Source organism: Neodiprion pinetum, chromosome 1, assembly GCF_021155775.2.
Source record: "Neodiprion pinetum isolate iyNeoPine1 chromosome 1, iyNeoPine1.2, whole genome shotgun sequence".
NCBI lineage: Eukaryota > Metazoa > Arthropoda > Insecta > Hymenoptera > Diprionidae > Neodiprion > Neodiprion pinetum.
In genome coordinates this window covers 35,940,828-35,962,340 of record NC_060232.1, presented here as the reverse complement: position 1 = coordinate 35,962,340, position 21,513 = coordinate 35,940,828, and the positions used below count along the sequence as shown (strand labels likewise).

General features: G+C 43.1%; 3 protein-coding genes across 3 annotated transcripts; 2 read left to right on the top strand and 1 right to left on the bottom strand.

The window, feature by feature from the left end:
• Positions 1–296: 296 nt before the first annotated feature.
• ND-18 (NADH:ubiquinone oxidoreductase subunit 18) lies at positions 297–1,498 on the bottom strand. Its single transcript, XM_046635700.2, has 3 exons — positions 1,339–1,498; positions 728–1,066; positions 297–642 (listed from the first exon to the last, which is right to left on the bottom strand). The coding sequence occupies exons 1-3, from the start codon at positions 1,398–1,400 to the stop codon at positions 465–467; spliced, it is 579 nt and encodes a 192-aa protein (XP_046491656.1). The 5' UTR covers positions 1,401–1,498; the 3' UTR covers positions 297–464.
• Positions 1,499–2,714: 1,216 nt separating this feature from the next.
• On the top strand, positions 2,715–4,418 carry LOC124218136 (uncharacterized). Its single transcript, XM_046624577.1, has 3 exons — positions 2,715–2,899; positions 3,299–3,427; positions 3,507–4,418. Exons 1-3 carry the CDS (start codon positions 2,864–2,866, stop codon positions 3,687–3,689), a joined length of 348 nt encoding a protein of 115 aa, XP_046480533.1. The 5' UTR covers positions 2,715–2,863; the 3' UTR covers positions 3,690–4,418.
• An 841-nt stretch (positions 4,419–5,259) lies between these two features.
• Positions 5,260–8,715, top strand: LOC124218129 (peptidyl-alpha-hydroxyglycine alpha-amidating lyase 2-like). Its single transcript, XM_046624565.2, has 7 exons — positions 5,260–5,464; positions 5,821–5,978; positions 6,118–6,316; positions 6,409–6,610; positions 6,701–6,889; positions 6,983–7,095; positions 8,044–8,715. Exons 1-7 carry the CDS (start codon positions 5,300–5,302, stop codon positions 8,161–8,163), a joined length of 1,146 nt encoding a protein of 381 aa, XP_046480521.1. The 5' UTR covers positions 5,260–5,299; the 3' UTR covers positions 8,164–8,715.
• Positions 8,716–21,513: the final 12,798 nt, after the last annotated feature.

The window sequence follows — 21,513 nt, the reverse complement described above, 5'->3', positions numbered from 1 at the left end:
ATCAACTCAGTACGAATAATTATAAATATTAAACGATGAGAATGATCAGTTAGAATTTATCATTATAGGTAAAATTTATGCTTGTTTTGAATAATATTTAAATTATTATCACATTATAAAGAAAAAAAGTAAAAAGCAAAAACACAGAAAAAAGAGAAAAAATAAAAAAAAAAAATAAGAAATTATTATATAATCATTACTAAATAATAAATAATGGAGTTTATTGCTACATGGAAAACTTTGATTTTACCCTCAAGTTTTCCCTCCAGAGAAAAAAAGACAGTTTGAAAACAATATTCATGAACAATATTTATTCATCAATATAATACATGGCTATACATACTTTATACTTCACATCACTTAAACGCACGATCGATACACATACCGATGGCATCGTGCGATATCGACTATTATAATATAGGTATATGATACAGAAATTAATTTGATGAAAATAAATTTCCACCTCACTTTGTAGAAACCCGAGTGCGCTTGTCCCAGGAAAAGTTTACTCCGTAGCTTCTAGGCTTTGGAGTTTTGGCATTGGGTTTCTGAATATAATATCGCCATCCCATTTTCTCACAATGAGCGATCGCCTCCTCCTTGGTAGCGAATTCAACCTTCAAGTTGGAATGTGGATCCCCGCTAGAAAGCAGCATGCATAAAAGTCAATAACTAATTATCGAAAGACTTACGATTCCAATCTTTACGACCTGTCGCTCTTCCCTACCTAGAAGTCCATCCCATCAACGGATTCTCCCATCGTTCGCGAGTGTCGAAATCCATCTGCCAGAAGTTGATATTGTTTGTTCCAGATTGCATCGCGTTTTTTGCAGGCTCGTATATACGAACGGTACGATTTTTTATGTGCTCTTCAGGCACACCGGAAAGTACTGCAACATTTTCCGGCCCCTCAATCGTGATATAGCCTTGCAGAGCTCGCTGCTTCTCATATTCCGTTGGATTCAACTCGATACTTGGGTCTTTCACGGCAGGTTCACGCACGCTCAGTGCCTTGTTAGGATCGTCTCCAAAGCGAACGCTACCTGTGGAGAGGCTCTTGGCGGTCCTACGATCCGAAAACAGTTTGTTCCGTGAAAACAATGTTCACACATGTGTGTACATTTATTTTTCCACATTTACAACTAATTTCGCAGTTCACGTTGGCCATAGTTTTGTGCAGTTATGTGCCCCCTTGGTTATATACGTTATATATAACACGGGAGATTATTCAAAACAGAGTTGTATGTGCGATTACATAAAGTTTATAGGTTAGGTTTGGACGATAAGTGAAAACAAAGGACGGTGTTTGGTAGAAATTAAATAACACTATTTACTCACCATTGTTGATTACCGTTTTTAACAATGTTTGTACAGTTCCTTAGCAACAAACGAGTTGCCATTTTTTTACCAGTCAAATCTCACGACGAGTAACCAATATCCTGGTAGCAGAAGACGTTGCCAACACCGTGCAGTGTCAAATGCATATGCACAGCACACAGCACGATAGCGCCTCGTGCAACTTTGGGATAACTACCAGATGCAGCATTGACTCAGAAGGTAAGATCGGCAACTGGCACATCGACTACCGCCAATTTTGATTTTCATTCGGATTACATGTCATCTTAAATTTGTTTTCTGCGCATCTATCATCGCGGATTCTGACTGTTCATTTTTGTACCACCATGATCTTATACTTCGATTTCGTATTATATTTTATTTACAAGCATTTCATTATGTCTTCTCCCTCTGAGTATCTTGGGACAAGAAAAATTCTACTTGTCTATAATTTAACAATGGCGTTCTTTAGAAATTCATAACATAGCGTTTGTGTTTACTAAGGAAAATTGTGATTCTGAAAAAATGGTATTCAAAAGTGGTATTTAAATTTATTTCATTATCCTTCACAATTCTCGCAATAGTGTTTACAACCGACAAGACGAATCCATGAATCTCTTGACTCTATTAAATGCAAGACCCTGAATCCTTGTCAAGTTCAACTTTCGTGTGATTCACAGAGACTGTATGATTTCTAATACCGCTAACAATTTACTCACTGAATAATAACGTACAACATTTTACGACTCGTTATGCGCATTTGAATATGTCTAATCCAATTTATTAACGTAGTTACACTTGCTCTTTCATATGCGCATCTGTTTTGATGAAGTGGGTTTATTAGTCTGATGTTATTAAATTTAAATCACATACACGATCTTGCTCAATGTAACGTAATGTACACTAATTTCAATTCTGATTGCGATTAATTTACAGTTATACTGCCCATTCTAAATAACCGTTCCTTTTCATTCCCACAGTGGAAAAATTTACTATTCAGCACAGCTAAATAGTTTGCAATAGGTTCAAGTTTCCGCAACTAATTTCTTCCGAAATATCGGAGCAAAACGTAAAAAACTTATTTCAAAAATATTGTTGAATTTTTCTGAGAAAATTGAGAATTGGGTAAAGTACGAATGAGCCAACGTTTCACAAGCTCGGGCATCATTGCACGCGAAGCCAATATTAATAGATAATTCCACGGCGTCTTGGAGCAACTCCTCACCCTGAAATTCATTCGACAATGAGTCTAGAACGAATTGAAATAAAAATTTGTCAGATCTGTTCCTTCCGTCGGTAAGTAGACCTATCCTAAATCAGTCAGCTAGATTCTGGGTATCGCAGCTTTTTAGTAAGCAGGACGCATGCTCGGAGGAACTCGTTGCGGCAATGTCGGCCGAGGTCGGATCATGTCGTTTTCCCTGAGTTTCCGTAATCGTAGGGCCATGCTTATCGAGTCTGTTCATATTTTTAGTTTCCACCCTCTGGCCTAAGCTCGCCTGTCAAACCTGCTAACAGGCACGCAATAATGAGCTCCAATAAACTGAACCGGATTTGTCAGGAAGTGAGTATTCGCTATCCCGATATCAGCTATCTTTACAATTTCATTTCACTCGATTTCACACCGCAATGGTATGTGCACAAATATCCCCCAGATGTACGGCCGATCGATCGCATGGAACTGTTGCTACACTAACAGCTGTTGCGCACTTTTTCCAAATGCGAAAAATATTAATGCCCCGTTTTTTCGACAACTGCTTCTCAAATTTTTACTCAATTTACATGATATTTTTCTTGCCCCTGTTCTGCGTGTGCAATTCTTCGACCATTTAAAAAATTGAAATATCAATTCCTGAATTCTTTATTGTGATTGGGAATTGTTGTGTTTACCAAAATTTATCTGTTCATCGACGAGGAATTGTGTAGTTATAATTTTTTCGATTAATCTGACTTTTTGTTTCAGAATGGGATCAAGCTTTGCCTCCTTCTGCTGTTGGCGATTTGCACGCGAGTGATCTTCGCATCCCAGTCAAAGCACGTGATAACGAAGCGAAACTACAGTGACCAAAGCGTCAGAGGATATCTGGCGGAGGTAGGCGTTCCTCTTTCACTTCGCTTGTTTCTTTGATAGTCCGTAAATTAATTTGCGACTATTTTCAATTTTTTACCAGAGGACTTGCTGGTGGAACGAAGTTTGCAAGGAGGAATTTCACAGCAAGTTTCGTTGCCGATGTCCACGATGGTCGTACTGCAGGGCTCCGGGTCGCTACTACGACGCTCATTGCAGCATGACCAGGACCGGGTACATTTGGACCCAACCGGAGACTTCCTTGGCACGAGAAATTCAAAAATAGTCCATCAGGGCCGTGATGATAAGCCGCAAAGACGCTCGGTTTAATTCATCCAGATTGACGGACTTCTAGCTAGTTGCATGGACACCTTTTCTGCACAACTTTTCGCGAATCTGACGGTTCACTTGGAGTAATCGTTGATAAAACTTTGGTATACCAGGGAAACAGAACCAACGTTGTAATTAGTTGGTTGAATGATGATTTGTAATTTATTTCGTATTGTTTTGCGATCATTGCACTTTTTGCGGTTGAGGGACTAATGGCTCGGGTGAACGATGATTTTGCAGAGAGAAGCAGGAGGAAGGATTGACACTGACGTTTATGGCCACAATTTAGGTCGAACAATGATAGACTAAGGTTGAAAAAATTTTACATCGAGGATTGCGATGAAAAGAGTCGAACAAACTTATAACTTATTAAACGAACATGTGATGCAACGACTATCAGTAGGGAAAATAGATGAAAATATAAGATTGCGGTAGAGGATCAGATTATCAATTTTTCTTACAATTTTAGACGCGCAGGCATAACATGTGTGTACGTGTACTCATAGAATTTTAATCGTTACAATTATTGCCGCGATATTCGCGCAGTAGAAGGAGAAACAAGTTTACGACAATATTATTATACTATAATACTATAATAACGTAGGTGATATATTAATGTTTATTCGTATATATCATTTTCTTATACCATCTCAATATTATACAAATAAAACGAAGAATTGGTCAATTTTGTGAATTATTGCGATTATGTAAGTTATTCGTTGCAAATGAATGCATCTACAGCTAACTCCAAATACTGCCGGATAGAATGGAAGAAAATTAAATAGAAAGTCAAGTCGAAATTGTCGAGTGTGTCTTGCACGAGGCGTGATCGGTCCTCGCCATCGGGGCTGCCAGCGATAATTCAGGTTTCGGAATTTGAGCCCCAAAGTCGATTTGTTATCGGGTAGAAACGCGCGTTGACCCTCGTCAAGCGCTTAGCAAAGCTAGAGATCCCATCCCGGCTCCCTGGGGCAGGGTGTTATTTCTTTCATTTTCCTCCTTTGAAATTTTTTGAAGCGAGAAAGACGCGGGGTGTCAGCAAGTGTTGGAAATAAATTTATCAGACGAACCGCCCGACCCGGGGAGATTTTTTTTTTTCTCTCCTTTTTTTTCTTCCTCTCCAAAAAACATCCCTTGCCCGAGATCGAACACTATGAATGCAAGTTATACACAGACGTGTACATCAGTTTCCACCTGTCTTCGCTATAACTTTGAATACCATAAAGATGAGGCACCATGGTTCGATTCGTTACAGTGCGTTTTCATCCGGTTTAGCGAAGAAATAAAAGTACAATATTCGCTCGTTGTACGCAGCTTCAATTTGCTACTCGTAAAGTCTTTGAAAAAACATGCGCGATTTGGTGTCACTTTTCTAAACAGACGCGAGACGAATGCCGACGACGGGTCGTTATAGGCGTCGCTGTCGTATTGTCACCTGTAAATTTCAATCCAATCGAGACCCGGACCGGATAAGTCGCGGAGCTCGATATCGTCGACGGTTGTTGCGCATGCCGCTATCGACCTGCTTCCAAACGTCCCACAAGCATCGCCAACGCAGAAGAGGCCATGACACTTTCGACGAGTTACTTGACGCTCTTCCTTCCCCTTCTGGTGCTCGTCGCCGTCCTTAGCGAGGCTCGAATCATCAACAATTACGGTAGACCCCGTCTCGGCGAAACGTTCTATGAGGAGATAAGAGAACTTTTGCGACAACGACTCGACGAGATAGAGGTGAGTGCAGTTCAGCCCATTTAGCGGCAAAAATCCTACCTCTGTAACAAAAAAAAAAAATTCTTCACTCTTGACGTTGGAATATCTCATTTTTTAAATCGAGGCCAAGGGAAACCAAAAACTTGTAGAATCATTCGATCTAATGTAAAACCCAGATTACAAGAGACGAAGAAGTTCTTCTTGATACCGCAGATCTTATCGATCGTTTTGTTCGCTACGATACAACTTTGCCGCTAGCTGCAGATTACGTAGAATTACATACCTAAGCCTACTCGGCATCACGTTAGTATTCCCCGTTTTCACGACCTACAGCCCTTGCGTGTTATCGAGAATAAATCTTGCTACGCAATCGACAGAATGAAGTGTCAGTGTTCGAAGAAGAACAACCACCTCGTCCAGAGGAAAACCCGACTTGGCACGGGCCGGAGAGTTTGGGTCAAATATCCGGTGTCGCCGTGGATCGGAATGGAAGACCCGTGATTTTTCACCGTGGTCATCACACGTGGGAATATTCGTAAGTATTTTCATTTAAGGTAAAGCTTCGTGGCTTTCATAGATTCTCAACGCGAAGTTCCTCCATCCGCAAGCATCTTGCCGGCCATTAAATTTGGATCTTGCGTAACGTCTTGCAAACATCACTTTTCCGATCGCAGCACGTTCAACGCGAGTTATCACTACCAAGAGCTGACCCGAGGACCAATTCTTCAGAACACAGTGCTTACCCTCGACCCTATAACCGGTGAGGTGATCGAAGGCTGGGGAAAGAGTCTCTTTTACATGCCTCACGGTCTGCATATTGATGTCTACGGCAACGTGTGGTTAACGGACGTCGCCCTCCACCAAGTGTTCAAGGTAAGATTGTAGAGAAGAAGATGAGATCACCGACCAAGGGAAACCAGAGGTTGAACAATTTTTATTCCAACGTTGTCTTCATTGCATAACAGTTTCGGAGGAATGCCAGAAATCCGAGCCTCGTACTAGGGCAGAGGTTCCAACCCGGTAGCGACTCGGCCCACTTTTGCCAGCCAACAACAGTTGCCGTTGCACCAGCGGGAGAAATAATAGTCGCAGACGGCTACTGCAACAGCCGAATCATGGTCTTCAATGCTGCGGGAGGTCTACTCGAAGTTATTCCTCAGCCCGGAGGTCGGTCTGCAGAAATGTTTTTCATCGTTGTTCCGGTGGTCGTGAAACGTCGCAAGTGGGATAATTGCTCTCGTTATATTCATTCCGCAGAATTCTTATCACTGCAAGTACCTCACGGCTTGGCTCTACTTCCGGAACTCGATGTCGTCTGCATTGCTGATCGAGAAAATATGAGAGTTACCTGTCCAAACGTCGGTCTTAAAAGATCGCGGACGCGAAGTCCACCCTTAACCATTCAGCAGCCCGATCTGGGAAGAGTGTTCGGTGTCGCATCGTACGGTGAGGGAGTTCAGGATTCAAAGAACTCAAAGGGTTTTTAGGATCGCATGATACGTTAGAATTAATTACTCAATCTTGTTTCCATACCGGCAGGTAATTACATCTACGCCGTGAACGGTCCAACGTCGCCGATGATTCCGGTGAGAGGTTTCACCCTGGATCCTAGAACGGAAAGAGTCGTTGATCACTGGTCACCGCTATCCAGCGTAAGTGAATTATGAAATTTTATTTCGTTTACTCGAGGTTTTATTCGGCGGAGCTTCAAAGACATCGAATCGATAGCGGTTTGTACATACATACGTAGCAATTTAGCCACATCTGCAGAGCCATTAGGCTTTAACCGCTGAAGGAGCCGTTCCGTATTAGCGAGGTGATTAAAATTAGCGACGCTTTGTAAATGCAACTGGTTACCTAATTGAATTTTATTAAAACACCAGCCACCTCGTGAGCAGCCAGGATATTTTTGCCTCGAGAGGTCCTGAGCATAGTTGATGGGTGAAAAAAGAAAATTGCCCGGGCTTCAGACCGCAGCTCACGATCGGGCCGCGCGGCTCTCGGGCCCCGTCTTTTAAAAATCGCGAACCCAAGCACCGACCGACTTCCGCCCATGTGGCGCAAGCTCACGATGAAGACATTAAGGGGGTTTAACGACGCCGCGCCGTCATTTTCCTCGGGAATGATTGCGCCCCGAGGCGAAAATGAATGGTTCTTTGTAGCTATATTCAAAAATACTGTAGTATATGTGTGTTCGGAATTACTAATTATGATTATACACTGGCAGACGCGAAAGATCGCTTTCGATGATTGCACCTGCACAACCTAACCGAAAGCCGAACAGCCCAGTCCGTAGAACTCAACTCGCGAGCTTCTTTCCTTCATTCGAATGATTACTGTCATTTACTTTTTCTCACATAATAATATCATCCATTGCTCTTTTTCGTCACCGTGCTCTATACCATGCCATCGAGTTCCGGAAACTGTCGGGAGTCTCTTTTCGCACGTCGCGTTTTCGCCCATTTTTGTTAATTGCATGATTGCCCGTGTCAGGAAGGTTTTTTGGGTTCGTTTATAAAGGGGGTAATAACACACGTATCACTGCCGCCTTTGCATCTTAATCAACCCATTTCCTTATACCTGTGTATACGTTTTTTCAGAAATTTACACAGCCCCATGCCATCGCCGTTTGCCCGAACGAAACTGCTCTCTATGTCGTTGAAATTGAGCCTAACAAGGTTTGGAAGTTCGACCTCATCCGGCCCGATTCTAAGAAGTAACAACACAACCGACCGATGACGCTGCAATTTAATATTCCCACCGGAATATCTGAGCAACTCTGCATCTATCCTGAAAACAAATATCAATCCGCAACGAGAAGACGATCGTGTTATCTGTAATTTTTTTTTTTTTTTTTAGTCATACCCGGGTATTACCGCAATTTCATTATGATTATGGGTAACGTACGCTGTTAGAATGCGTAGCGATTACCTGACCCTTTCTTCTCCGCCGGTGACGTCACTTCCGGACCACGATATACGCGACCAATATAATCCTATAAACGCCGATATCAATATATTCATATTTTAGCATTGAAAGTATAGTAACTGGAGGAAAATATTGAATATTTTTGTGACAACAAAGGTGTGTAATTGTATTCGATCACATAGAAACCTGTATATGTACAATTTGGATTCACCCGTAATATCGTCAACGGGTAATTCAGGTAATACATTGTGTACCTGTTATTTAGAAACCAACCAAATACGTGGTACCAGAACTCTAATCGAGCTTCATATCTCTGTGTAAGAAATATATCATTTTACCGATTACGTTGTCAAATGACGAAATGTGTAAAATACGAATATATTTAACATCCTTGCATGCATATAAGTTGTAAAGTCGTCTACGGAGCGTTCCGCGTTTTTTACGTTTGAACGAAGGAATCCAAATGTTTTTCGATTGTGTTTTCTGCGAGATGCGATCATGGGTGAAAACTTTACGATGTAAACAAAAGGAAAGAAATCGATTTTTCTTCTTTGCCCTGCTTAATTCAACCTTCTCCGCGAGCATACCTAAAAATCGGGATTAAAATCGGAGGGGACGAAGATTGGACGTCCCTGCGGTTAAAACCGGGATGAAGGTTGTTTTTCTTCGCACCTCACTCTGCTTTACGGAGATGGGACAATTCCGTAAATTACATTAAACAAGGACGCGAAAAAACGAAGACGCAGCTCAATTCCGGCTCTCCTCCTGCGGATTCGACGTATATTTATAAGAAGCCTGCAGCTTTTCTCAAATATCATTAGTGGCTCGGTAGAAGCGTCACCGCCATCTGCTCTTTGTGTTCAAAGAAAAGAGAAGAGAGGCGAGGGAAAAAGAGTTCAGAAAAAGACGCCACTAAGCGAAGGAGAAATTTCACTGCTGTATATGCGGCTCCGCGTTTAACCGTCGAAGCATCTCCTCGTCGCGCGTCGCCTCGGTTCAAAAACTGCTCGAAACCCCTTTTCGTCTTCTTCCCTCCTCATCTCTGGTCGCTCTCCTTCTCATTCCTGTCAGCTTCCCGACGGCCTTTCAAAAGCGGAATACCGTGACAAAATTGCCGCAAAAAGTTCATCGAAGCGCGGCGGCTGCCGCGACGCGTAAGCTGTGTCTAAAAACTAAGTAAAATTTATAGAAAAACCGATATTACGTCGAGAGGGGGCATTACGCACCTCTCTGACACTAATTTCTTCTTCGCATTGGTCGAGAAAGTCCGCTGTGTGAATAACATCAGTCGGCAGGATCTTCGGCGAAGCGTAATCCACTGTCTGTAGCAGGAGGATGACTGGAGCCGGTGTTATTACCCTAGTTTTTCGATAATTATTTTGACTTGTCGCAAACCTGACGCTTCCTATAGATTATTGGCGTGGGGTTGAGGCATCAAAGAAAAGGGTTGAAGCGATGCCTGGATCGTATCATGTATTTACGGTTTTCACCGTGGAATCGTACAACGTTACTATGCCAGTTTACCGCAACTCGTGCTGGTGTAGAACGACGCGTAGTTACGATGATTTGTTAACGTGTTTCGGCTGCTTTGATCTCGCCTCCGGAGCGATGGGAACTCGAAGCAACGGCGTCAGAGTCGAGGAGCCGGGAGCCGCGAGTCGAACGCGACTTTCGAAGGGAATTTTTATCAGTTTTTCAACATCCGTCGATCACCGTACGCGGCGACGATGAGGACGTACACGTTGAGGTGGTAAAACTCTTTACCTACGTAATTCACGACACGGGACAGGCGTAAAATTCCCATGTGCCCGCGTTCACTTCCTCCTCTACTGCAACGCAGTGAGTCACATCCGGTGCTCGTTAAAATTGTCGAGATGAAGAATTCGATTCGCATCGACCTGTCAAGCCGAAAATTATTGAATCGCGGACATCGAGGCGCGCAGAAACCGTAATAATCGCAATAAATCGTACACCGGAAGTCGCGAGACGATCGTCCTGAGACGAGGCCGATGTGTCTTATAATAATATCGGGTGTAATTGCTCCTCCGGCAAAAGACCTGAGGCGATAAACAAAAACCGATTAAATTTCGATCTCAATTGGTTCCTACGACACTGAAATTCGACGCCAATGTCAGGGTCGAGATGCTGGTCTAATGAAGACGTGCCGGACCAGTCGTCTCCCCTCTCTCTCTCTCTCACTTACTCCGAACCTCTCTCTCGTTCCCTCCGCCCTCCCATTTCCACTCTTAGACCCGCTCTTTCTCTTTCTCGTTCTCTATCTCACTCCCTATCTCTCCTCCCCACGCTGCATCTTTCATTTTATACTCCTCCGAGGATCTTTCTCTCTCCAAACATCTCTGAACTGGTTTTGATGCGAGGCTGCAGCGGCAACGCGAGATCGCGCGATGTCGAACCCCGAGAACCGGCCACGAGAACAACCTCATGGACAACGCGAAGGCACCGCCGAGCCTTTAGCCTCTGGCTGTGTGTAGATCGGACGGCGTACAACTCGAACCTTCTTCTTTACCTTGGATCAACCTATGTTAAATTCTATGTACAAAGTATGCAAGCTTATATGTATATACTCTTCTCATTCCTCCTCGCAACGAAAGCTTTTTGCGGCTGTGCTATAGTTCTTTACCATTATATTTTACGATTTTAGCTGCGGAAGTATTGACTTCTAATTCCTGGTGCTTCGATCCGTGGAAAACTGTATATGTATCCAGATAAATTGTGGCTATGGGTGAACCGTCAAGGAAGTGGATATAACGCGCATTTAGTCAGAGTCCGATTTTTTCTATCGACTTCGTTACGGATGACCGCAGCTCTGCCGCTAGAGGCGTACAAGGTCCGGTGACTTGAAACGAGCCCGTATTTTTAAAACAAAAACCGTGACAACACCTGCTACGTCGAGTGGCTTAATCCTCAAACTGCCCCGAACACTGGCTAGTCCCGCATCCAACGCGTCCGGTTTTCTTCTGCAAGGTTGGAATAGAACACCAACGAAGAACACACGGCATAATATCGGTGTCGGGGACAAAGATGCGCCGAATCAAATGGCCAGGCTTTAGCTGTCTGGTAATTATTCGGTACGTGCGTAATTTGAACTCGAAATCCGAATTACGTTGCGGTTCTCGAACACTGGAATATCTGGCGTAAATGATGTAATATATCTGACCCCGATACCACATAAATCGATTGATATCCTCACTGAATTCCACTCTCTCTTTATCGTAAGCCCGAAATGTAGCCGCGAGTGAAAAGGAACGAAAAGAGAAGCGGATGAGCGGCTGCGGCGGGACCAGGCGATGGAAGTGGTGGTGGTAGGGAGGCAAGAAGTAAAAGGTGAAAAAAAATTCGAGCGGCTCGCTCTATCGTCAGAAATTAAGTTGTTAAGATGCTGCCTTGAGCGTAGCGAACCCAAAGAGAACAGAGCGTCGCGTCGCTCAGCGAATGGCTGTGTAATGGCGGTCGACACAGCGGATGCTCTTTTCGTTCCCCGGAGGTCGCGACGATTGCTTCTTCTTCTTCTTCTGCGACATCCGGTTGTTTCGCCTCTCCTAATCGCGAGCTAAGGTTAAATTGTTGCGCCGTTTTCGAACGTTCATCAGCCTGGTCAGATCGCGACTGTACCTTAATATATTCGAGAAATCTTTCCTCCCGGAGAGGATGAACGGAACACCTTTTTTACCTATTATTATTTTCTCCTTCTCTCTCTCTTTCTCTTTCGCATTCACGCGCACTGCACGCCGTGCAATCTCTGTTTACAAACATATCACAAGATTAGAAAAGGGTGAAAATTTCCGAGAAATATTTTCAAACATGAATAACTCGCCAGTGTAATCTGGAGTTCAACGAACCGTCGGACATTTGACAACAAATCGTCGTGCCTCGTACGAGAGATAAGCAGCTGCGGTATTCGCGTGCCTCGCTAATCGTACAGCCGTCGTTCACTGCCAGATGAAGAGGTCCTCCGCCTCCGTCCTCGATTATTTACACTGGTAGATTCCTGGGAGTCGTGCCGTTTCATCAACCAGCTCGTATCTAATTGTCACCCTCGTACCGCGAACTGCAGACGAAACGCGGCGTCCATATGTTCCGCGAAATATCCATCAAAATTGCTACGTGCTACGTAATAATCGTTATTTAATGAGATCGTCTGTTATCCCGCGCCTCTTTAGTCCGCAGCAAAAACCCCGGCACCTGGCACAGTCTGCCTCTGCACCTTGATCCTTCTTTCATTCCTGATCACCAAACTCGAGATGAGATCGGGATTAATTCCCTCATCGACTCGCGGCTCGTACTTGCTGCATAAATAACTTGTATGTATACGTCTGTATTCTCGGCTTCTTATATACGTTACCTCTGAGAGGCTTTGATGAAAGATCGGGACCGGGGCCGATCAGGCGTTGCGCCGGCGAAAAAATCGCTGAGTTAAGTGGCCGTTCCGGAAGAAATATGGCTGACACCACGGCCAAAACTTCAAAGAGACCGACGGACAACGGCCGTGGTCCCGATGCGTCGGAACGGGATTGACCAAAGAATTGTGAACGGGAGAAGAAGAAGAAGAAGATGGCGAAGTCTGAACACGGAACGGCTGAATGGATAAGCGGACGAAAATCGGATCGCAAAGAAGAGGTGAAACGTATTTCAAACTGATCCTCGCGTGCGTTTCCAGTGAAGGCGCTCATACGCGTTCGGATGAACACCGATTATCAGCGGAAACATTTCATTCTTATCTTTGACCGTCCATGATCTCGGATACAGAGAATACACTGGCTCACCGGATGCAGATTAAGGGTGACGGATAAAAACTTTATAGTTTCATTTACATTTTACCACGTAATTACATACCCGTCATCTTATTAACGCGGTCCGTGGACGCGATGACCTCCCTTATCGGCTTGAAGTTGTGGCAATGAAATGTGAAGAGTGAAATTTATCATCGTTAAACAATCTTCCTCAAGCTTTTCTCAAAGTCGTAAAGAATTCGATGGGAGATCGAGTGAGTTTTTAATGAACAAGAAAATCTTCCCCGCGGTTCGGTCATTGCGGGTACGATAAACCGCAGGTTGCGGTCGACGGCGTGAAAATAAAAGGAAATAACGCAGGTAATGGAGGGTGAAAAAGGAGCGGAACGTTCGCGGTTTCGAGAGCTTGAAAGATTAAGGACGCGTATACCTAAGATGGTGTAACCGGACCTCTCTGCAGGACCGACCGATTCCAGAATCGAAAAAGTTAAAGGGGTTCATAAATTCGAATTATGAGAGAATGGGTTCCTCTTTAAGGGCGTGGCTGACTGCCGGACCGGCGTGAAAAGTGAAAGAGGGACGCCGCGCAGCGCATTGAAGATGTAAAATATGGCCGAGAGGCAGGTGCCAGAGGCTGGGATGCTGTGCCATGCGGCTGCAATGCGCAGCTTCGTAGGTACCTACATCGGTATCCGTGATATCGGAAGAGCGAATCGTTCGTTATATTAATACGCTCATATATCGCCTCTTTACACGGAGTACACGGCCCGTATAAAACCAGTATAAAACACTCGTAAGGCCGAGAATGGCCACAAAGCAAACCTCGATCTCTCTCTTTCTCTCTTTCGCTTGCTTTATATTTCTACACCGTAAGCTCTCGCGCGATCATTACTTCTGTACGAGAAGCCCGATGAATGAGACTCGATCAATTAACTCACTGCAGCAATTACTCACGACTTCGTTCGAGATAATCCAGATAAAGAAGTCGATGAGAAGTTATACGCTTAACGGAAGGACCGTTAATGTTGTACCTATAACTAATCACCGCCATGGACCTCTGCGAAATACTATAAATGGACAAAAAACGGAACTGCTATCGTTCAGAAGTTGGGAACCCAATTTCAAATACCTGCATCTCGATGCATTTAATGCAACACGGTTCAGGGTACAAACGAGAAAGAAAATTTAGTAATACATCAGTTTTTTTATGTTTTGTCCACTTAAAATTGTGATTTACCTACTTGAAGAAAGTTATTAGAAAAAACGGAGAAACAATTGCGTTCCCTTATTGTCTGTTCCATTACTATCATTTATCTATTTTGAGCTTGACTTTCTCAGGTGTAATCGATGTACGGAAGCGCTTTCCCACACGTTAGTTTTTTGGCTAGATATATTGATCCACTGTTCCCAATGACTTTAGATTACGAGCAATCGTTTTTTTTTTTTTTTTTTTTTTTTTGCGAAATGACGACGTTTCTAATCTGCTAGTCATGTCACGTTGTCATCAAACCCGATCAAAACCTTAGCAAAAAATGAAAGGCGTTTGCCTTGGTTTTCGTTCTAGTTTTAGGGTCGAAAACCTCTATCAGTTTTGATGTCGACTCTCAACAGTCTCTTCTGACTAATTGGTACTTACGGTACTTAGAAAACACAGCTCACGCAAAATCGAACCAGCAATTTTTCGAAATCGACATCATTCGTACAAACAAAGAATACTCCGCCAAATCGGGTCACTAATTCTTACATTTTCAGCACCATTTTGAAGCGTGTTTCTCAACATTGTTAAAGTACCCGCTCGCCTGATGTGAGTGCAAAAGAAGCCAAATGACGATGATGACACCGATTAAGATGATTATGATGAAGGTGAGAATAAGAAACCGATTCGACAAAAAGATCGTGGTTTCGTTTTTTATTTTTCTGTACGTACATATCTCGTACTACAGAACTCACAACGTCACGTCGTTATCTCCGGAGCTCAAGCAATCAAGCCGAGAAGTTGAAGCCGGCTCAGGTCAACGTTTGAACACGATGAAGCCAATAGTTACGAAGAATGAAGAAGGCATTAACCGCTGCATGTACGTTCTCGCTCTCTGCTGCAAAAGAGTGGGGAGGTGTAGCTCTATGGGGAGGAGGGAGGTGCGAGAGGCGACGAAGAAGGAGCGAGAAACTGCGGAGGAACAAGGAAAGGTGAGGAATGGTCAGGAGAGACGGAGCAGGAGGAGAGAAAAGGGGAAGAGGGACGTTGGAGGAGACTACACCAGACTACACTGACAGATACATCTTTATTGCAGCAAGAAGCAATCCGCACGAAGCTGAAATATTTCCAAGCCTTTATAACGCTGGTCGAAAAACTAGTTGGAAAAAAGTTACCGAATAATTTTTTGGTAGAAATTTTAGTTAACGTTCATCTCACTCGTTGGCAAGGATAATTTCCCACCTAGAAGGTGGCGGAACGTAATTTCTGGATCACACGGTGATGATGATGACCCAACGTCGGGACAATGAGCAGATCGAAGTTCGCGGTGGCTGAACGTTTAGTTTTATCCTACGTATAGCCACTTAAATAAATACAAGCTCAAGCAGGAAATAATGGACACCACTTGCGGGCCAGCTCTCTTAAGGACGTCACGTCTCACCCTCCTTAGCAAACGAAATCAGCTTTCACTCATATGCGGGCGTTTAATGAATTTATGACGCTCCGTGTTATATGTTACTACTATTTAGCCTTTGTTGGGTCAGGTTAGGATTAACGCCGGATCCTCGTGCAGCAGGCTCTATTTGCGTCGTTGATTAGCATTTTTAAAACTCCCTCGTCGACAGCTGCTCGAAAAAGTTAACTTAACTACGTCGATTCGCTGCACGTATACGGTTATAGTGCCTCACTCCATAGGCCGAGGCGGCTGTAAATCTATAATCTTAGAGCTATAAAACCTTACGCTTATTATTACGGTCTGGGAAGAGTTTTGTCATTTTTTGCAAAACTTCACGCTGCGAAGTATTGCAGCATATGCACGTTGAAATGCTTGAAACCGGTTGATTTAAGCTTATAAAAATGAACGGAGGTTGGATGCAAATTATTTGGCTGTTGAAGCCAGGTATACGCACAAACTTCGAATGCTGATCGTTTCGACGGGATAAGGGTTTTTTCGTTTTTCTTCTTCTCTTTTTCAGCTTTCTTCTGGCTAGGACGTAGGACTCACTGACGAAGATGAGGTCGAGGGCTGCGCGAAGGGTAAAATGTCTCTGGCAGGCACAAACTGCAGTCATTGCTTGACATCTTACTTTACGAGTTGGAAAGGAAAGGGACAAATCCTCTGATTTATATCCAGACAGGCACCGTCGAACCCCACCGGCCGCAGGTGCGTCCTTTGAATCCTTAAAAAGCCTGGAATGGAGATAAGCGGTAGATAAGTCGGCTTTTTCGTATAATTTTTCCTTCGAAAGGCATCGCCTGGCTCGCTAAGTAGCAGTCGACCAAAAAACCGCTTGTCCTCGACGCTCTGCACGGCGACTCGTCCACTCCGTCGCTTCCATATTAATTGTGTAACGAATAAACGGGATGATTTATGGGTCTCATTATCGAATTAATTTTCACTCATTGTCGGGGTAGACAGTTCTTACCGGAAACGCATGTCTCACGTACGAATTACCGAATAACGAACATCCTGTGAAAACGCTCCTGCATACTCATGATTCAAGAAAAGAATTAACAAGTTAAATCTACCTATGTATGACAAATTTTTTACAGTGTAATCCTGGTTTCAGCAATGATCATCTCATCTTGTGTAAATATCGTTTCTTATTCCCGGCTCACCGATGATTCCTTCAAGAAATAAATGGCCGTCATTAACCAGCCGGTGCATGAACTGGTCACTCCGTTGTTTTTCCCCGTGCATACATGAGATCTAGTCCAGGCAAAACATATGTCCGTTCTATCCAAGAATATGTTGGGTCTGAAAATTTGTGGATCACCAGATTGTATGCCTAGGAAGAGATGCCTGGGTTTTCAAGGAGAATTGTGAAAGGTTTGGCCGCAAAGCATGATAAAGAATTAAAAAAGCTCAATTCGATGGAATTTTGTTTTAATAGGGTATGCTTTCTATGTCCTACAGTTTAGCAACAATAACCGATTTCCTAAGATCCGAACTTGCCGGACCATTTCTCTGTGAATGTTTCAATTTATATATTTCATGTCCGAACTTTCGGAATATAACATGAGATGTTGATTTTTTTGTCTCAAAAGTACATTTTTCGTGAAAGAAAAATCTTTTACGTCTATTCAAATAGTAATAACTTTGTCAATTCTCAAATCACCATGAGTAATCTTGGAAGGAACTGATGGTCTTTTTGAGACGCTTTTGTGAAGTGAATTGAATCGCTTGATCTCCGTTAGAAAACGAGATACAAATGGTTCGACCTTTGATTTGTTTATAATTTTTGTAATCGACAGTTTCGGTTGGATCAGAAGCTATGGCAATTTCACAACCATGAGGTGCGATATTTTTCGAACCAATTAAACTTCGGAGATCGTAAAAACGGGATTTCAAATATTGAAGGACGAACAGCTCAGAAAATACAGCGAAAATAGTAAGACATGAATTAATTATTGTATTCATTTCAATACAGATTACATGTAATGGTAACAACGTGATGTCATACGTATCGTTTTCTGCATAGAGATATTGCACCTGGACGCAGGTTGGACCTTGAACTATACTCGCAGACGACTACAATAATTGTGTCACACAACATTCTGCTGAGTGTATGGCGCATTTTTTTACCTACATAAGAGTTAAATTTCTTACGGAACGTTCAATCATTCTTTTGCATTTCTGTGTGTCTATCATTCAAATACTATTTAGCATATAATTGAAATACTAGAATACACTGACACCAAAATAATTGTATCATTATTGTGCATTTTGAATAAACTGAAACTACGACTTTAAGCCTATGTGTTGCGATTTCTTTTCCTCTTCTCTTTTAAATGCTGGCGGAAATTGATTAATTTTGAGAGGTACCTTTTGACCTACTGCTCGCTGCGACTCTAAACCATACGCAATCAATTCTTCTTGCAAAATTACGTCAACATAGGGAGACAACACATAAATGTTATAATTTTTGAAAATCTGCTATTTTTGGGAAAAAAAATTCAAAGGGGTTAGTCTTCCTTTTCCGACGATTTTAGGGCCGAAAGCTTTTAGTCTTGGCATCGAATTATAAGACCCTTTCTAGACTAATTGCGCCTCAAGGAAACCAGAAAAGATAATTAAAACCTCGTAGGAACAACAGCTGGAAAGGTACGAAGAAAATTTGTCATTTTTCGGCTGTAACTTTTCACCAGCTGCTCGCAGCGATTTTGAACAATACGTGATCGATTCCTTTCCCAAAATTACGTCGGAATAGTGCGAGAAAGAATTGATTCCAGCACTTTTCAAAATCGCGAAAATATTCGCCAGAAACACAAAGGGGTTAGCCTTACTTTTTTTTAGGCAGAAAACTTTTGGTCCCAGATTCGATTTGTATGACCCTTACCCGACTAATTGGACCACCAGGAACTCAGAAAACGCAGCAAAAAAAGCGTAGGACCAACGGCAGAGAAATGACGATGGAAAGAGTACCAGCTGAAAAATGCCCAAACTTCAGGTTCTGGTTTTCAGGCTGTAACTTGTGATCCGCTGCTCGCAGCGTATTCTGACTGCACACAATCGATTTTCCTCGCAAAATTACGTCAGTATAGTGCCACAATTACTTTATTCCAGCACTTTTCAAAATCGCGAAAATTTTCGCCAAAAATGCAAAGGGGTTAGCCTTACTTTTTTTTTGGCCGAAAAACTTTTGGTCTCAGATTCGATTTGAATGACCCTTACCCGACTAATTGGACCACCAGGAACTCAGAAAACGCAGCAAAAAGAGCGTAGGACCAACGGCAGAGAAATGACGATGGAAAGAGTACCAGCTGAAAAATGCCCAAAATTCAGGTTCTGGTTTTCAGGCTGTAACTTTTGATCCGCTGCTCGCAGCTCATTCCGACTGCGCCCAATCGATTTTCCTCGCAAAATTACGTCAGAATAGTGCCACAATTACTTTATTTCAGCACTTTTCAAAATCGCGAAAATTTTCGCCAAAAATGCAAAGGGGTTAGCCTTACTTTTTTTTTGGCCGAAAAACTTTTGGTCTCAGATTCGATTAGAATGACCCTTACCCGACTAATTGGACCACCAGGAACTCAGAAAACGCAGCAAAAAGAGCGTAGGACCAACAGCAGAGAAATGACGATGGAAAGAGTACCAGCTGAAAAATGCCCAAACTTCAGGTTCCGGTTTTCAGGCTGTAACTTTTGATCCGCTGCTCGCAGCTTATTCCGACTGCACCCAATCGATTTTCCTCGCAAAATTACGTCAGAATAGTGCCACAATTAACTTGTTCCAGCACTTTTCAAAATCGCGAAAATTTTCGCCAAAAATGCAAAGGGGTTAGCCTTACTTTTTTTTTGGCCGAAAAACTTTTGGTCTCAGATTCGATTTGAATGACCCTCACCCGACTAATTGGACCACCAGGAACTCAGAAAACGCAGCAAAAAGAGCGTAGGACCAACAGCAGAGAAATGACGATGGAAAGAGTACCAGCTGAAAAATGCCCAAACTTCAGGTTCCGGTTTTCAGGCTGTAACTTTTGATCCGCTGCTCGCAGCTTATTCCGACTGCGCCCAATCGATTTTCCTCGCAAAATCACGTCAGAATAGTGCCACAATTACTTTATTCCAGCACTTTTCAAAATCGCGAAAATTTTCGCCAAAAATGCAAAGGGGTTAGCCTTACTTTTTTTTTGGCCGAAAAACTTTTGGTCTCAGATTCGATTTGAATGACCCTTACCCGACTAATTGGACCACCAGGAACTCAGAAAACGCAGCAAAAAGAGCGTAGGACCAACAGCAGAGAAATGACGATGGAAAGAGTACCAGCTGAAAAATGCCCAAAATTCAGGTTCTGGTTTTCAGGCTGTAACTTTTGATCCGCTGCTCGCAGCTCATTCCGACTGCGCCCAATCGATTTTCCTCGCAAAATTACGTCAGAATAGTGCCACAATTACTTTATTTCAGCACTTTTCAAAATCGCGAAAATTTTCGCCAAAAATGCAAAGGGGTTAGCCTTACTTTTTTTTTGGCCGAAAAACTTTTGGTCTCAGATTCGATTAGAATGACCCTTACCCGACTAATTGGACCACCAGGAACTCAGAAAACGCAGCAAAAAGAGCGTAGGACCAACAGCAGAGAAATGACGATGGAAAGAGTACCAGCTGAAAAATGCCCAAACTTCAGGTTCCGGTTTTCAGGCTGTAACTTTTGATCCGCTGCTCGCAGCTTATTCCGACTGCACCCAATCGATTTTCCTCGCAAAATTACGTCAGAATAGTGCCACAATTAACTTGTTCCAGCACTTTTCAAAATCGCGAAAATTTTCGCCAAAAATGCAAAGGGGTTAGCCTTACTTTTTTTTTGGCCGAAAAACTTTTGGTCTCAGATTCGATTTGAATGACCCTCACCCGACTAATTGGACCACCAGGAACTCAGAAAACGCAGCAAAAAGAGCGTAGGACCAACAGCAGAGAAATGACGATGGAAAGAGTACCAGCTGAAAAATGCCCAAACTTCAGGTTCCGGTTTTCAGGCTGTAACTTTTGATCCGCTGCTCGCAGCTTATTCCGACTGCGCCCAATCGATTTTCCTCGCAAAATCACGTCAGAATAGTGCCACAATTACTTTATTCCAGCACTTTTCAAAATCGCGAAAATTTTCGCCAAAAATGCAAAGGGGTTAGCCTTACTTTTTTTTTGGCCGAAAAACTTTTGGTCTCAGATTCGATTTGAATGACCCTTACCCGACTAATTGGACCACCAGGAACTCAGAAAACGCAGCAAAAAGAGCGTAGGACCAACAGCAGAGAAATGACGATGGAAAGAGTACCAGCTGAAAAATGCCCAAAATTCAGGTTCTGGTTTTCAGGCTGTAACTTTTGATCCGCTGCTCGCAGCTCATTCCGACTGCGCCCAATCGATTTTCCTCGCAAAATTACGTCAGAATAGTGCCACAATCACTTCGTAACAGCACTTTTCAAAATCGCGAAAATTTTCGCCAAAAATGCAAAGGGGTTAGCCTTACTTTTTTTTTGGCCGAAAAACTTTTGGTCTCAGATTCGATTTGAATGACCCTTACCCGACTAATTGGACCACCAGGAACTCAGAAAACGCAGCAAAAAGAGCGTAGGACCAACAGCAGAGAAATGACGATGGAAAGAGTACCAGCTGAAAAATGCCCAAAATTCAGGTTCTGGTTTTCAGGCTGTAACTTTTGATCCGCTGCTCGCAGCTTATTCCGACTGCGCCCAATCG